We start from the raw sequence: 18,647 nt of genomic DNA, 5'->3' as shown, positions 1-18,647 counted from the left end.
AGACAATACAGTTTGTACTGTATAAACACCATTACGTCTATGGAGAGTCCCCACAAAGATAGCGAACCAGACTATGTGTGTGTGTGTGTGTGTGTGTGTGTAAACCTTGGCGCAGCCTTGACCTTTAAAAATATCGAGATATGAAAATATCCGACCTTGAACTGCAATACATACTGCAAAGATGACATTCAATATCATTGGATTTTGTAATCACACTCTCAATTAATCTTGGTTAACCTTTTTTTTTTTTATCAATAACAATTCTCTGATGATCTATGGTTCTGTTTCATGAAACGTACATTTCAGAATTTTTGACAAAATAAAATAAGCCATATGAACCATGGAGTTAATATAAAATGTAGTGTTTTTTTTTTACTTTTTAAATGTGCAAATATTCCACAAAAGGTTTATGTAAATTCTTAGGAGCTATAGTAGTTTGGCCTGCAAATACTTACTCATTTGTATTAAAATTGTCTTGTATATTTTTGTATAAATATAGATATATTTCAGATCTCTGGATTCTTTTTATATAAAGATGAGTGTGAGTGTATTTACACACGTTGCTGCTGGACTTTAGGACCTTTAGGGCACAGAACACTTACATAATAAATTCTTGATTCTTCTCAGAACTAAACCAAATTTGCCTGGATTTTGACTTTGGCTGAGTTATGTAGCCTATGATTTCTAATCTACTTATAAATAAGAAATTATAACATTATTTTTCATGTGTATTTTGTTCAAACATATTAAAATAAGAAGAAGAAGAAGAAGAAAACATTAAAGAGCTCATCTCGAGACTCGATCGGATCTTGATTTTGACCAATCAGATTCGAGGAACAATTGAATCACCCAATTTGGCGCCAAACAACAACAGAAATTATTATAACAAACCTTCATAGAAATCTTTGCCGAATATTCCTAAATAGCTCAGACGTTACTATTTTATTAAGCGCCATGTGTCGTATTGTTTAATGCAAACAAATATGGATTTAAACCAGGATGAGACCATCGCGACCGACGACGACAGTGGTGAAGTAGACGAGAGCTTTTACCTCAGCAGGTCCTCATCTGATTTACGTCTAACGTTAACTACTCCAGTTCTGTATTTTGACCAGAGTTGGTCAAATGTAGCGAAAAGTCGAGATTTGTAACGAATGATTCATATATTATTGTAGGTTAATGTTGACAGGATATCAGTTATCGTCCCCCGTCGTCGTCTCTCCTGGAGCCCTGAGTGAAGGTATGATCACACGTTAATCAAACTCGTTTCTTGAGAAAAATGTCGTTTTCGATTTTGATCCTGTAAATATCATAGTTTTAAACTAATTTGTACATTTTAAGACGAAATTTCAGTGGCGCTTGCCCTTGCAAAACTTAACCATGATGCGAGGTTGTTATCATAGATATATTATTAATATGTCATAACGTTACATATCTATGGTTGTGCTGTCCCGATTAAAAATATTCGAGTCACTGTAATTAAGGTAATCACTGACTCGAAGCACTACTAATTAACTTACACTACCAACAACTGTACAGTTGCAGCTGAAGCTAAAGTAACGTTAATCTCTTTGGTTTTCAGAGATTTCTCCTCAGATTGGCCTGCAGTGTTACACCAAACAGAGCAGAAAGACATTTACAACAGAACAGGTGGATTACATTATACTATCCTAATCAAATCTGCACCACTGCAATTGTATTTACATTATGTGTTGAATTACTTTATTTTATAATGAGCAGACTAATGGCACCATGGTTCCACCAGCAAATCTGGTAAGGTGTGTAAAAACCTTTCTTTCTTTCTTTTTTTTACTTGTAAAAATACACACTCAACTGTAAAATTCAAAGAATAATCATTTGATTTGTTCTGTGTTTATCAAGAGTTCAAGCTGTTCTTGATGAAGAAGAAAGTTCTCCAGAAAGGGAAAACAGTGAAGGTAACCCAGTTGATGTACAAAGACTGAAAAAGTGAACTTTAAACAAGTTCCATAAGACCCAAAAAAGTATTTAGTGCCTTGCAAACGAAGAATGCAATAGTGTTAGCTATATAGATCTTTTTTAAAACGAGTTGACTGTCAGCTACGCAACTGATCCACCATGTTTCATGGTTTCAGCGATTCTATAAGTAGTTCATACCCCTGATTTGTGACTAATTCTTATGTACCTTCTGCCCCCTAGTGGCGAGTCCCATTCCCATACATGGCAGTAACTCTGATGCTTCTCATCTGGAGCCTGGGCCTTCATTGAGACGTTCACTGAGAATAAGTGCCAAGAATATCGGAAAGAAAACTGATCCATTGCCCTCAATGAAGAGTACACAACTACTTAATACTCAAAAAAGGTCAATCTTGAATATGCTATATGGAATTCACTGATTATTAACTTTCATATTGTCGATTGCTAAAACATAGTACTGAAAATTTGAGGTTCAAAATCTTATTTAAACCGGAAGATGAATAAAGCTTTCACATTATTAACATTTTAAAACAAAAAAATGTTATGACGTGAAAATGTCTAGGGGTGTGTCTCAATCAGCTCCTTATGCCTGGCTCACACTACAGGAGTTTTAAAATCCTAACCGATTGTAAAATCTGGTTGCAGCACACACTTAAGGAGAATCTTGGGCAGATTTTCTTCCCTCAAATCTTAAACATGCTCACACTACAAGATTTGAAAATCGCGGTGCATCACACACTACAAAATGTTATTAAGATTATCGTGCCAGAGAAAGCGCCTCACGTGATTTCACGCAGCAGATCTGAAGCGGAAAAGCTTGTAAACACAATATCTGTCCTTCATATCAAGTCATATTTGTGAAAAGGTAGCTGTGACCAAGGAAAGCAAAATCTTTCAAAAATCATCCTTTTAACATTTAATATGTCTAATGAATGGCATCAGCGCTGGTCAATACAATGAATCAATGCCATTGATCATGAAGTGACGCATCAGCTTCAGCGTGGCCCATGCGCCGCTTTGCTGCTCAGCTGAGCCTTGTAAAGTGGAGCTCAAAGTTCAAATTAAATAAATATTAAAATAATTAACAGCTTGTTTCATTACATCTATCTTTGAATGAATCCGGAATTTTTTTTTTTTTTTTTACATTTCCGTTGAATGAACAGTTTAATGACTCACTCAAAGACTGTCCCTTCCCACCACCTGGTGGCGTAACAATGTAACTGGACTGAGTGACAGCCTGTCTAGAATGCGCAGAGACTATCAATGTCAATACTGGTGAAATATCAGCAGAAAGCCTCTCGTAAAGTGAGAACTAACTGTTATATAACAATGGCCTAACAAGCTCATTGTCAGGTTTATGTTGTGTTTATTATATAATGTGGACCCGACCCTTATTTTGACATTGTATCTTCATTTTACTCCACTTCGTTTTAACACGCTTTTTAGTTTCGGTTTCATTACTGAACATGTACTCGTCTTCGTGCCTGCTGATCACAGAGTAAGACTTATTTATTTAGCAATAAATAAATGGAGATAATAATGCATATCGTGCTGTTGAGTCACTCAAAATTAAAAGGGAAATTCCTTCACCACGACAGCCCTACTTGTTTCTTATTGGCTATTTTGACAGTACTGACGTAATCACAGTCTTGCTCATCCCGATTTAAAATCCTAAATATCAAACATGTTTGATATGATCGGGGCGAGCCCGATTTGTGTGAGAGCAGATCGGGAGGTGCAAGATTCGATCTGTGAACGCCTCACATTACCAGATAATCTGCTCCGAACATCGGAACCGATCGAGGTCATCGACAAGATTTTTTCTCCGATTCTCGGGAGGGATCCTCCTGTAGTGTGAGCCAGGCATTAGTTCAGTAGTCAAGGCACTTGCTCCCTAAAAAAGTCCCACAATGCACTGTGAAAACAAGGGAGCATCAATGCTCACAGTGCTACCTTAACGGAAGTTCTGAAGCATGAAAACAAATTGTGCGAGCCAACTCAATAGACATGACACATGTTATTTACAACGTTACTAAAACGTCAGTTAATTATATTTCAGCATAAACATACATTGATGGACAAGTACTGAACATAATCTAGTTACTATTTATAATTCATTTATAGCTGAATGTTGAAGGGATATGTAACAAAACAAAGGATTATCGTAATGTACTTTAAAGTCTGTGTAAAGCAATATTAAATATGTGTTCTGAGTCAAACCACAAAAAAAGTGTTATTAACCACCCAGCCAAAATAAGCAGTATTCTCTGCTCTCAAACGCTGGGGGCGTGTCCGCTGTCAGCGTTGAAACCACGCCCACTCGTGGGAAACTTACACTCATTGGTGGGCACATACTGCCGACGATGGCACCAGATGTTGGCGGGACGGGAAGATGAAGGCCGGGGTGGGAGATAGTTTGTTCGGCCCCATTCACTAGTAACAGCGGATTATCAGTGAATCCCGGTTGTCTCAGATGAAAATTTGTAAAACTATCCGGTGTAAAATGTTCACTGCAGTGGCGGGTGTTGGTGGGGATTCTCAGTTCTCCATCAAAGTGGCTCTTCACAAAATTATGGATATACCTCTTGATATCACTGTTTTTAGGAGATTTAAATAAGGAGACTGAGCTGTTTTGCAGTGGTGGCTGGAGGGTTTTAAAAAAGAGGAGGCACACAAAATTTTAGCGGTCAGATTTTTTAACTACTTTAAAATGGCTTTTTTGGTTACTTATATATCTGAATATTTATAGAAAATGACACAGACATCAAGACAATAAGTTCACTCACCTAGTCCTAGCCTATCACTTGAAGCAAAAAAAATCCATCCTTCTGTCCGTGTTAAAAGAGCACGTTCGGTCGTTTAGTGAAGCTGATTGCTGTAGCCTATGTTTAACTTAGGCGGGGTCTTCCTTTATTTTTAATTTGTAGCTGTTGTTTGAATGGTAGTTTAGTAAATTTGTTTGCGATCCAATATTCAATATGTACTCTTCATAGTTACATCAGCGGTAGCAGTTCAAACTAATGTCACGTAATATACGTCTTGTTGATGATTGGTTGATATACGAAGGGAAGCTAGCCTCCTCTGCCATGTTACTTTTCGCAACACTCCTAATCGCTGAAAGTGAAATACTCGATGGTGATTGGCTCATTTTTTTTTTACCAACGGAGGCACAAGTCTCTGGCTATGGATTTGCTTCCCCTCCCTTTCTCCATCCCCTCAGACTCGCGTTTGGTAGATTTGCCACATTTCTGGGAAGAAGTGCACGGTGGTTACACTTAAAGAGGTGAAATTACAAACAAGAAGTGCACATTCTGAGACATAAAATTTTGGGTAGGCAGTGCCTCTCCTGAAGAGCCGCCACTGCTGTTTTGTAAAAAAACCAGGGAATGTGCATTTATGTGACGAAGTCATAGCTAGCTAGCAAACCGTTGACTGTAGTAACTAACGGTAATGACAGTAACTCGCGATTGAGCGGGTGAACCACTGATGCAATTCTAGTTATTATAGTGTTAGGGGAGGGGCCATGCTCATGTGTCATCGAGCCATGGTGAAAAACTGTATAACTCCACAATTCATTTAAAATGTGTTTAGAAACAAATATCTGAATTGCCTTTACATGGACTTTAAAGGGTTATGAAACCCCCTGTTTAAGGCGAGACACGGCAGGCAAAAACATCGTTTTTTTTTTCACTGGTCAATTTTGAGATTTTGGGATATTCGTCTTCAATAACATGTCTTCTTTCAGACTTGTGATGAAAAAAAGTCTGAAATACACATTTGAATTTGAAATACAAATACACATACACAAAGTCTGACGTTTCATTTCGCTCCCATTAAAAACATAGTGCTACAAATTACCATTATACGCAAAAAATATACACATGGTTTTGTAAGCTCACTGTAAATTACACAAATACATACAGTACATATCCTATGACAGCTATAATTTAATGCACAAATAAATGCACAGCCATTCGCATCTGTTCTCTGCATTAAAAAATATATGAACACGCTGTTGCATCTTTGATAACTTTTGAGACTTTGTGGTGTTTTTATAAGCTGTTTGATTGGTTGAAGGGCCATAAAGACCGGTTACACTAACAGTGTGGATGAATTGCATTTGTGTCGAAGACTCAGGATTTATTGAAGAGAACTTATGCGTTGCAGAATCTCTTACAAAGCTGTGTAAAGAAAACAAAAACAAACACTCATTTTTGATCCATTAATAATGCATCTCTCACTTACTGAATGAGATCTCACTGTTTGAAGCGCCTGTCGTAGGAAATCAACTTGTGCTGTCATGAATAATTAAGCAAGGTGTCTTCTTATAGGATAAGGACACACAGTCTCATGAATAATTATTAGACACAGATGAGTCATCGATGTATTATAGTTCAAGAAAACGTCAGACGAATTTAAACCCAGAAGTTGAAAATAGCGCAAAAAGGTTTAAAATTAACTAGTTTTGTCCTATAATCAAAACTAACAGACAAACTTGACTGTTAAAATCTCAGAAAATGTGGTGTAGATTTCATGACCCTTTAAATAGCATCACAAAAAAAGAATGTCAGGAAAATATCAGTTCTGCTGTTGTTCATCATAAGTAGTAGTAGTGATATTGTACAATGTACATTGTACATCAGTGTCCCAATGTGTAGTGAGCCAGGGTCCTGTACCAGTGGCCAAATGTATGCATACTACATACTTATTCACAATCTCGGAGCTGATTGTGACGCACCCTAGGTCAATAAACAAATAAAGAAAATGTTGTGACAAATGATCATGTCATCATTTATGACTAGTCATTTGTACTTTTTTTTTTTACAAAATGTTAAGATGGTCTTTGGAGCTTCATGATCTTATCCAACTTCTTTAGTGGTTTTATCCATATTCACTGTAATTGTTATGCTGATAATATAACTTGTGATTAAAAAGGTTAATTTGAAAAATGCTAAATAGAAGCATTTTTAAGCATAATTTCAGACTTTTGGACCCTACTGTATGTTATTTATTTAATTCAGCTACTCTATACCGTATAAATCAGCTCAAAATGATTGTTTGTAAACTTAATATTTCTGTTTATGTACAGGTCACTGAAGGAGAGTCCAGAGACTAAAGAGCACAATGAAGGGTTTAATACACCTACACTTAAAAAACAGACATTTGTCTCTAAACCCCTCGTCAGTCCAGGCAAGTGTTCAAACCTGACCATTAAAATTAAGCTACATTTGCAGACAGATAACATTACAGCATGTGTTCTTGTTGATTTTGTATTGAAATATGAATGAACAGATTTAATTTAGGCTTTTATGCACATTTAAACATTAATCAGCGGACAGAAACAGAAGCTCAACCGAACCTCATTGGTTCTTGCAAAGCTAAAACATGCTCCGTTGCACACAAGAATGAACCTCATTGGTTCTCACACGTCAAGCAAGCATGCTTGAGCTTCCGTTTATCACAACTGATGTGTGAGTTGATGAATGTGAATGATATGTGAATAAAAGCTTAAATTCAATACGTTCATCATGTAAAGCAATCGAGTCTCTTCTGAAAATTTTTACTAAACCGCTCAATTCATATGGATTAGTTTTACGATCTCTTTATGAACTTTTCGAAGCGTTAAAGTGGTAGTTGCGTAGCTGTAAATGAAGGGACAGAAATCTCGTAGATTTTATTGAAAAGATCTTCATTTCATGTGTGTTCCGAAGATGAACGAAAGTCTTACGGGTTTGGAATGACATGAGGGTGATGGTTATTTTGTGAGATCTATACTTTACTTAAGTACAGTTTAAACTGACTACTTGTACTTTTACTTGATTACATTTCTGAAGAATTTTTTTTACTTTTTACTCCTTGCAATTTTATCTCAACTTGAAAAGTACATTTTTGCATTTTATTTTCTTCCATCTTAAGCACATTTATTTTTTTGCAAATTTTCAATATGATGAAACAAGAATCTCCTTTCTCGTTTTTTTGATTGGTTACTTCTACTTTTTTATTGCTAAAGTACAATTTAAAGTTGTACTTTTTTACTTTTAATTGAGTTAAAGTTTCACTGAGTATTTGTAATTTCACTAAATTTTTTTGGTACTTTTCACATCCCTGTCCTTAGGTTTCCATGGCAAAGGCATTATAAAACAAAAGACAGGGAGATTCCTAGCACTCAAAAGCATTCACAAGCGGAATCGATTTGGAGAGACAAAGCTGCATTTAGCTGTGATGCGGGAAAACATTCGAGACGTCACAGACTTACTCGCAGTTGATGATTCCGTAAATGTAACGGATTATGCAGGTACGACATGTTGGAGGATATCATAAAATTGTTCATTTCTCTATCAACATTTTTTAAAGTAAGAGAGAGTGCTGTCTAGGGGTGGGCTATATGACCAAATTTTCAATACAAGTTATTTTATTTCACGATAATGGTATATATCACAATGTACTTATTTTTGCTTTGAATAAGGTTTTTATGATATACATTTTCTTGATACCATTGAAATTTCATAATTCTAAGTAAAAAAAACTCTCATGCTTACAGACAAGTAAACAGTGATAAAGAAAGAAGAAACTAATTACAAGCATATAGGAGAACAAACTACAATAGAACAAAGACACAAATGAAATAGACCTACCTGAAAAACATCAAGCACTAGAAATAAGAATTAAATTGTATAAAATAATCAAATGTATAAAAATCAATTATTAATAATTGTAATGACAGCAGGTTCATTTGGATGCTGTCACTTTAAGACCGATTTCAAGGATCCAATATACTCATGCGTTTTCTTTCTCAACTGTTTACGTTCACTTAAGACATAAATGACTGTGTTTACTTCCAAAGACATGGTCACTTTGACATATAAGTATGTGTATTTAACCGATCAAGCCCTATTAGCCAGCAAAAAGCCCTCAGATCAGTTCTCACGCTCTTTATGAGCAACGGCTTCATTTGCGCATGTCTCTCAGACAGCGATGAGAAACAGTCTCTGAAAGCACGCGCATATAAGCAGTACTTAAAAACGCTTGCAAACGATAAGCTTTCGTGACTCTGTAGCACAGCAACGTCACTTGAGCGTGACCGCAATAGATTGTCCAAAATCTCTACCGGTTGACAAATTTCTACCGGTTCCACCCCTTGTGCAGCCATTTGTAAGTTGAATGTGTGAGGCTTCCAGTGTCGCACACACGCACTTCACTATAAAACACGCAGCTAGCGCATATATTTATATAATTAAATCGCAGCATTTGCGATTCATAAATAACACTAAGCAATATCGTGATTTCGATTCAACGTTGGTATATCGTGCAGCCCTAGTCTAAACTGTTTTTGTGCGTTTAGAGCTTAGATTCTTTGCCCGAGCCCGAACCACCGATATTTCCCACCACTATCCTTGGGATGGGCCCTTGATTAAGCATTTGAGTTACAAAATGTAACACGTCATGTGTCATGCGCAGCGTCTCCTCCACTCGCACGCATCACACCGGGGCCTGGGATAATCAGGGGTGTGATTCTCCTGGATAAATCCGGAAATCCGGCTCTTCCGACCTGAAAATGCTGCTCTCGTAAATCATGCAGATCTGCTTTTTTTTTTTTTTGCGGGTCGCGCTTAAAGCACGGTTCAGGTATTGGTAAACATAATGACCACTCACCGCTGTCAACGTTTTTTGTGCCTCTGATTCATGTCTTCATGTCTCTCCGCAAGTAGTCCATTCATTTGTCACAATAAAACTTCATTTAAAACAGAGCTCCACCAAAGAGCCTGCACTTGTTGCGGAAAGTTATCTAAAGTGTGCTAAGATTTTTGGACATGTGGGGCAAACTATTTCTTTTCTTAGCTGAAGCTGACAACGGGACAAAATAAATGTAAAGAGAGACATAGTGGAGTTCCTATTTTCATTTTGACAAGTATAATAAATTCTGTAATCAAATTTTTTTATAATTTAGAAATAAAAGGCATTTTTCCTAGCCTGATTTCATCACCTGATTTGAACACTCTGTTTGAAGGGGCGTGTCTGCTGTGAGACTTCAGTGTAAACGCCCTCTGCTGTGATTGGCTGACATGCTTGCATATGAAATATCTGGCATTACATGTGGAACTATCTGGAAAACTTTTACTATTACAGCTATTATACGTTTTTACTATTACAGCTATCGGGATTAACGAATCGTGAGAAGTTTTTTTAAGTATTTAGATCTAATCCCATCACATATAAGGTTGCAGTGATGAGCATTGAGCAGATGACAGCCTATTGATCGCGTGAATGAAGATCTTATCATTGCAACGCAGTTTCTGCACTCTCGCTAATGATTTCACCAATGCAAACATGAGGTATATAAATACAGTAAGAGATTCGTTGTGCAGTGTAACAGCGTCATTGATTTCATAACGAGTTTTGGCAAGTGTCCAGATAAACTCGCGCTGTGTGATTGACAGCTTGGGCGATTGGAATGGGATTGTTCTTTGATCGCTTGTATATTAATCACAGTTTAAGTAATATTATTTTCATCCTACTAAGAGAAACGATGTGAAGAGTGATCGCTACTTCCATATTAAATCACTACTTACCGCTTGCTGGAATATAGTTGAAATTGTCCCCTTCGTCAGTATGAAGCGCTGAGAGAAGTCTGCTTGATATTATCCCAGGTTAGAAAAACAGTCTGTGGTGAAATGGACAGAGCAAACTAACAACTTCGAATTAAACTTTTGCGGTATCCGATTATAGATAAACATCAACCACGTCTGTTGACATTTCGCCATCAATACGCCTGTATTCCTGTGGGCGGAGGTTAGTCAAAACACGGTTCTAGTGACGTCATTAAAGAAGGAAGTAGAGGGGTGTAGTCCAATCCAGCCGCTTTTTGTAGGCGACTTCTGTTAAATAAAATATCTCGCTTGGCATTGAACTTTGAGCTTTATAATTTTACAGATATTATTTATACTCTAACAACAACATTACACACTAACTAAAGTTTGAAACATGGGATCACGAAGAATGGGACCTTTAATAATAATAAATCTTTAAGAATATTTGATTGAATGCTGAATGTTGTGGCTTGAGCACAACGTGGACAGGCTCGGGTAGGGTCGGGCTTGATTTTTTGGGCCCGATCTAAGCTCTATTGTGTGTGTCATTCACTGAAACGCAAATTTAGCTGCAGCCAAGTTGGGTCTTGACCCACAGTTTAATAGCCCTTGTTCTAGTTAATTTCCTATAGCTAATTTCCTATAGCTGCTTACGAATCAGAATTTCGCACAATCACAAAAAAATAACTTACTTCTGCACTGCAAAATAAGGTGGAAAGGATTTCACTTTTTTCCTCAAATCCTCCCACAAGCTTTTTTTGACACCCTGGTTGTACACAAATGGTCGAAGTTAGCACATATTTCCACCTGATGGCATTGTGGACCAACATTTCTCAACTTAATGATCTATTAATTGTTAGGTTGGACTCCACTCCATGAGGCAGTGTACAGAAACAACTATGACTTGACAGAAATTTTACTTGAAGCTGGAGCCTTAGTCAACTGCAGAGGAGATAATGGAATTACACCTTTACATGATGCCATACACTGTCAGTATTACAAGGTGTGTAAATTGCATTCAATGGTTAACTGTTATTATTAAAAATGTGCCTATAAAATACAGACTGTGACAGTTATTATATTGAATACATATGCTTCCAGATAGCAGATCTACTTCTGAAGAATGGTGCTAATCTATCATCAAAGTGTGACAGAGGGAAGACTCCTATGGACATGACCACAGACAGATATTTGGACATACTGTTGGAGAAATACCTGCAAAAGCCTAAAATAAACCCCTTTACAGGTGGATACTCTTTAAATACACAAATCAGATTTTTCCTACAATAAAAAAAAAAATTCTTATTTTTTATTTATTTATTTTATTTTTGCTTTATTTTGGAATAGCTGAAAATCCACCCAGAACCACCAATTCGCCATTTAATCCAAATATGAGCAAAATAATCAACCAGAACTCCGTCACAGTAAGTCAAATGTGATACATCATTAAATAAAATATCCGCTGTCACTGATCATTACATGATCTGATTACTGATCAGTTACTTTTGTTTCTTTTAATTTTGAGGACACAAGTGCTCCTCTTCAGAAATCAACTGTTGAAGGAACTGCTGATACAAGTGAGCATGAAAGCAGCCTGCAGTCTTGTGAAGCTGAACCCATTCCTGGTCCAAGCAGAAAACAACCAAACTGTGATCCATCCAAGATGTTTCAGGCCCCTTTCAAAGGTTCTCCTCTTTAGTCAAGGGTTGTGGGAACTAGATATGTCTCATCCAATATTTAATAGCAGTAAATGTGCACCCTTCAAGAGTCTCAACTAGTCACTGTGATGATCATGAGATTTATCCGACGGTGAAATACACATACGTTAAAATTCAAGTGATATGTTATTTTTCTAAGTTAGTTTAAGTTAGCCATCTTAAAGTCCCCGTGAACCGGAAGTTGCAAACGACTTTTCTCCAGTGTTATGACGTATTTCCAAGTGAAACGGAATATTGAACAGAGGGCAGGGTTTTACTTAGCGCTCCTCCTCTCAATCTCTCGCTCATAGCAGACTAACGGTTTGAGGGGAGTGGTTAAGCGTTTTCAAACCAAGCCGTCAAACCTACGTCATCAGAAAAAGACGCCATTCCAGACCGGAAGAAACTTTTCAGATTTTGATTAAAGATTACCATGGTAAAAAAAAATTATATTTACTTGCACGGATTAATTGTTCACCACAAGACTAGTAATATGCGCTAACAAAGTAAATAGGGTCAATTTTGATTGCATGGGGACTTTAAATTAGGACAAAGATTGCTTTTTAAGATATATCAGATATTTTCTTTCATCTGATATGAATCTGATTTCCATTTGATATGTTTAGGTAGTGTGGAATTATTAGTGCTGGTGCTGCAGAGCTGAATGTACCAATGAGCTGACAGATGAGTTTTTAGTGGGTGTCAAATGTAAAATTCATCATCATGGAGTTAGGCAATGACTATTTTGACAAATTAGATTTTCATATGAACTGCAACAATGACACGTATACAAAAAAGAAAGTATTTTTATGTACCAAATGAGTGACAAAATCCACCTCAGCATCTCTCATATTTAGTTGACAGTGTTAAAACTGCGCAATAGCAAGCAATACCATTTTCAAATTGAGCCATGTTTCACCCAAGCTCTGCTGCCAACAGCTTTATTTACTAAAATGAGTCCCTTACGTCCTTGGAGATAAAATAAGCTTTAGAGAAAATGTTAGTTTAGATGTTACCTTGAGGAAACACATAATCAAAAACAGTTACAGGCATTTTTGCTATTTATTAGATTGTACTGACTGAAGTAGAAACAGAAACAATTATGAGGAAGGAGATAAAGGAACAGGAAAAGGAAAGGAGCACAAGCCTTTACTCAAACTCGTTTCACCCCAAGGTGCTACTGCACAATATGTTGGCGCACTGTGTGACCTGTGATGGGTGCACAAAAGTTTAGCCTGAGTTGAGCCTGTTGGTTGTCTAACACTCTGTCTAACACAGTCAGAGTTGGGAGGGTTACTTTAAAAATGTATTCAGTTACAGTTACAAATTACTTAATAAAAAATAATTCAGTAATGTAATCCAAGCACCAGTGGCTCACATGATTTATGATTCACATAATCAGCTGTCAATTAGAGATATGCGGATCAGTTAATGTCAACCGAATTTGCTGTTAATATAAATCATCCACTCGAACCTATGATTTTCTCTAATTTAGAAATCCGCATCCGATCGTCACATTACAAGTATTCTAATTCTCAGTGAAGTAGTCTGAAGTAGGGCTGGGCGATATGGAGCAAAAAATATATCTCGATATACGATATATATCTCGATATATTTTGCTATATCTCGATATACGATATATATCTCGATATCTTTACAGGAAAAAGAACCCCCCAAAAACTACTGCAAAAACAAATATGCCAAATACCACAAAGTCTTTTTTATTGAAGTGCAAAGAGGTAGGCAGTTCACATAGGAACAAGTGCTTCTGCAACATTTTTAAATAATTTTTTTTTTTTTATTCTTTTTTTTTTATAATTAAAACTAACATCATCAAGTATGATATTTTTTTACTTTGTGGAGCTATAATTGATTCTAGGAGCATATAAAACAAAACAGCTCCTTGGAAAAAATTTAATGTAATATTGTAGTAGTTATAAATGAAGGTTTATTTTAGTTCAGATTAACATTTGAGGCAATTGTATTCATAATGTCAAAATAAAACCGACGTAATGTTACTTGAAGGCATTATAGCCCACTATTCCTGCCAAACCTCCATGGTTGCAGTAAGTGTTACTACAGTAAATCCATGGTGAATGTTGCTGATCTGTGGACACTATAGTTCATTCATGGCACAATGTTTCTCCTGGTTTTCACGTCAGTGCTGTTTGATCCGTTAATAACGGAGAAATGTGAATGTTTCTCACTAGATCTAGCAGCGATGTTATTACTTCTGTGGCGAATTCAAATGCTTTCTTTACTGGATCTCTTATTAGTGCTGTGTAGTATCAGTGTCGCATGATCACGATTGGCTCGCGCTGCTTTGGTCCAAACTGATAAACTGTCCTTCCACCACATAATAACGAGCAGTTTCGTTCCGCTTGCATTACGTTTGCCATTTGATGTTGGGCAATGTTGTGGTCGCGCCGGCGTCTCTTACATTATGAGCGCGCTTGCCACGCGCAACGCGCCTACATTTGAAATAACGACATTTTTATAAATATAAACAATATATCGATATATACGATATGTCAAAATCCATATCGTGTTTAAAAAATATCGAGATATATTTTAAATATCGAGATATCGCCCACCCCTAGTCTGAAGTACTCTGAAGTAGTCTGCTTTTAAACGAACCAAACTAACTGGATTTAGACATTATGAGCTTATTGTCAAATACATACAGCGCTTCATAGCCGTTACATATCACATACCCATCACTTGATTCGTCCTGGTTAACCATTTCAGTAAAATCCTCCCACATAGTACTTTTCTTTCCTTTTATGTTTTTAATTCTCCTTTTTGAAATTTCTCTCTGATCTGTTTTGCCTCCATTGCTGCTTAAACTGCGTAGTTTAATGAGAGTCCGCAAATTAGTGTCTGATAAAAAATGTACCTTTAAACATGTTAATATTTCTATCATTATGTTGGGAAACATTCTTATCAGAATAATTTCTGTTTAGCTTGTGTATATTTTTAGAAAGCTATTAAATTAAGCAATAATGTAGTTTTTTTCCTTTGTGTTTTATATAATGACCACTTGGAGGTGATCTAGGCTACGGTGGCCCAGTAGTGCACAACACAATGAAATTTAAAAAGCAAACATAAGTTCACAACACATCGGAAGCAAGCCACAACACAACAAAATAAAGCCACAACACAACAAAATAAAGCCGCAACAACAGAAATGCTCCCGACCAATAGAGGGCTCTCGGAGCATGGTAAAGTTAGATTTCCTTGTCACTGTTCTAAAATCATCTACATGCATTATAGCTACATATCTATACTCAAGAATATTTTTACCCGCTACCTAGGTGCATGATGCCTAAAGAAACGTCTGTCAGTTCCACCAAGTGGTTAAAACATATAATTTTATATAATATTAATATGTATACATTTAATATTGAACAATATTATTGATCTGCCTGCATTTACACCATTATATGAGAGTTGGACGATGACATCACTGTTTTCTCCAGAGCAGCTATATATATATAAATAAACTAAATTAATAACTTTTTTACAACAATAATGAACCATCACTGGTTCCAACCATACCAACCAAGTAACCAACCATAACTTACTTAAGCTAGACTTTGATGTTTTTTTTCTAGATCTGCTGTACTGCAGAAACAAACTTTGTTGCATTATTTTCCTGTTATCACTGTAAAGCTGCTTTGAAACAATCTGTATTGTAAAAAGCGCTATATAAATAAAGGTGACTTGACTTGAATATAATTTGATAAATAAATAAAAACCTTTTGATGAATTACAGTAACCTTTTTATAAAAAAATGCTTTTACTGTACATGTACGGACTGAGGTATTGTCACAATTTCACCTGTAATAGTCAGTCTTACCAACAGGAACCTACTTCAAGCTTTGGAACATGAAAAAAACCCTTTAGGTGAATTACAGTAATTTAATATTTAAATACTGTGTACTGTGCATACAGAGAGCTATTGGCACAATTTCACCAGTAGTAAGTCAGTGTGGGCACTAGGAACGTACTACAACCTTTGAAACATGAAAAAAGAAAAAACCCTTTTGTTATATTACAGTAATTTTTCTTAAAAATAATTGTTTACTGTAAATACATGAAGGGAGGTATTGGAAAAAAGTCACCTGTCGTAAGTCAGTCTTACCAATATAATCAAGCTTTGGATTTTGAACATGTCTGTTTTTAAATGTTAAATTATTTTAATTAATACAAATTATACGTTTTAACCTCTTGGTGGAATTGGTAGACGTTCCCTTAGGCATCATGCACTGTGGTAGCGTATCAAAGCATTTTCAAGTATAAATACGCAGCTATAATGCACGTAGGTGATTTTGAATTAATATTTCATGTCGATATACAATGGTTACATACTGTTAAAACTAATCATGGTGTTGATATATTTTTAAGACTGCCGACTCTATAGAGAACAATGGAAAGGAAAACTAACTTTACCATTCTCCGAGAGCCCTCTAGTGGTCGGGAACATTTCCGTTGTGTTGTGGCTTTATTTTGATTTGTTGTGGCTTTATTTTGATTTGTTGTGGCTGTATTTTGTTGTGGCTTTATTTCCGTTGTGTTGTCACTTGTTTGTTTTTTAGATTTCATTGTTACTGGGCCACCGTATTAGGCATATGTTTTCCTTAATTGGTTTTCCCTGAAGAGATATTCATTGTTGTTGAAAAGAAAAGTAAAAGAATGGCGTACGATCATTGCGTTTTACCGTGAAATGAGTGTTCTGTGTCTTTACTAAATTCAAACCATTCATGATTTATTTCTCATTGGCCCGCGACCCACCCGCAATTAATTGGAATGTTATTTTTGTATTACTTGGGCCGCCTGATTATCCGCAGTCTCCACAGATATAGTCGAAATCCGCGCATCACTATTGTCAATATAGCGTTATGTCAAAATACTAATTTATTTAAAGTAAAACCATTGTAATCCTGATAGTAGTTCCATTTTTTACTAAACGTAACTGTAATCTGATTACTTTGTTTTTTTATGTAACTGTAACAAATTACAGTTACCAGATTTTTATATCCTGATTACGTAACACTATCCGTTGCATGTATTCCGTTACTCTCTAACACTGATTATATGAATGGAAATGTGCAGCTCAGTCTGAATTGGGGTGTTGTGTGTCCTCATTTCCCAGTGGAACCATCACCTCAGACTTGCAGAAATGTACTGTGTCTTGTGAGAGACCAAGGACAGGACTTCTGTAGCCAGGGTCCCTCTCCGGTTCACGATCAAGAGAGTGAGGGATCAGACACCTCCAGCTGCCTAGACAGTGATGTTACAGTGGACTATATCGAAGATAATTCATCATCACCAGAGCATTGGACTCTATGTGCCACTCAAGATTTCTCTGGTTCCTAGAGCACTAGAGATGTTTCTGTGGATTGTCAAATATCTGATAAGTTCATTCAGTTGACATTTGACACTTAAATATTGGGTTATTTTTTTTGGAAATGAGTTCTCTTATGTTTTTTTTACATCATTTGGGCTGTATGCTATCTGTGATAATACATGCTTTGGTGGAAGTGATGTCATCTCCTTAGTAGTCAATTACAAAATGTATAGACATCTGGTATATGTTCAATGTTTTGCAGTTTTCCTTATGAATTTGCAGCTGCTATTTAAAATTTACAGTGAATGTCCAGCCAGAATTAAAAAATTGTCTGCTAATTACGTTTGTTTTGTTATGTGAAGTAAGCAGTGTTATACAATTTTGCAATTAAAATTTGTAATAGCAATAAAAATTATTTGTAAGCACACAGTACAACAGTTTTAGGGGAAAATTATTTTTTGCATTTATTTTTTTAGGGCTGTCAACGTTAATGCTTTATCAGTTGCGATTAATTCAAAATCATTAATGCATTAAAATAATTTAACGCAAATAAATTACTGAAGCACGTGAAATTGCATCATTAAATGATGTTTTATTAACAAACTTAAGAAGCACGTTCAGATAATTAACCTAATTGTCATGGGAGGAGCTCATCTAGTCAACTCAATTGACATCAGGAGGTATATTTACCTCTCGTCAATTTTCTTTTCCCTGTTTTTTTAAGAAAAAAAGGGGTCGGGAAAGACTGTCATTCTCCGGCAGCGTTGATGAGCAAATTTCCGTCATCTGCAGAGCCCCATGGCCAGACCTGCTATCGCACATGCCAGGTCATGAACAGTTAACTTTTGGCAGTTATGATACCCCACAGTGGAAGAAGCGAATAACATTCGCCTATGCTACTCTCAGCTGATCGAAACTGTCGCGTTGTGCAAGAAAACATGGAGCACGAGCTGCGAGATGCAGACGAGTCAATAAATCGCAGGCAACTCTCAACCCAGCGCAAGTGACATGAAGGCCAAGTATGGTAACCCATGCTCAGAATTTGTCCACTGTATT

The 18,647-nt window shown here is 36.4% G+C and overlaps 1 protein-coding gene across 1 annotated transcript; it reads left to right on the top strand.

Annotated features, from left to right (window-relative positions):
• The first annotated feature begins 836 nt into the window (after nt 1–836).
• On the top strand, nt 837–17,936 carry ankrd31 (ankyrin repeat domain 31). The gene is made up of 13 exons (XM_079872247.1): nt 837–1,060; nt 1,176–1,240; nt 1,583–1,650; nt 1,738–1,778; nt 1,882–1,937; nt 2,179–2,341; nt 7,046–7,146; nt 8,072–8,251; nt 11,405–11,547; nt 11,646–11,790; nt 11,892–11,968; nt 12,070–12,229; nt 17,397–17,936. Exons 1-13 carry the CDS (start codon nt 972–974, stop codon nt 17,618–17,620), a joined length of 1,512 nt encoding a protein of 503 aa, XP_079728373.1. The 5' UTR covers nt 837–971; the 3' UTR covers nt 17,621–17,936.
• The last annotated feature ends 711 nt before the right edge of the window (nt 17,937–18,647 follow it).

Source organism: Squalius cephalus (assembly GCF_949319135.1).
Source record: "Squalius cephalus genome assembly, chromosome: 5".
NCBI lineage: Eukaryota > Metazoa > Chordata > Actinopteri > Cypriniformes > Leuciscidae > Squalius > Squalius cephalus.
This window is presented reverse-complemented; position numbering and strand designations above follow the sequence as displayed.

What these genes read in the sequence shown, in the direction of transcription:
- ankrd31 (XM_079872247.1), top strand. Translation starts at nt 972, where the DNA reads ATGCAAACAAATATGGATTTAAACCAGGATGAGACCATCGCGACCGAC. An exon ending in TACACTGTCAGTATTACAAG is followed by an intron (nt 11,548 to 11,645) that starts GTGTGTAAATTG and finishes ATATGCTTCCAG; the next exon opens with ATAGCAGATCTACTTCTGAA. An exon ending in GTTTCAGGCCCCTTTCAAAG is followed by an intron (nt 12,230 to 17,396) that starts GTTCTCCTCTTT and finishes CTCATTTCCCAG; the next exon opens with TGGAACCATCACCTCAGACT.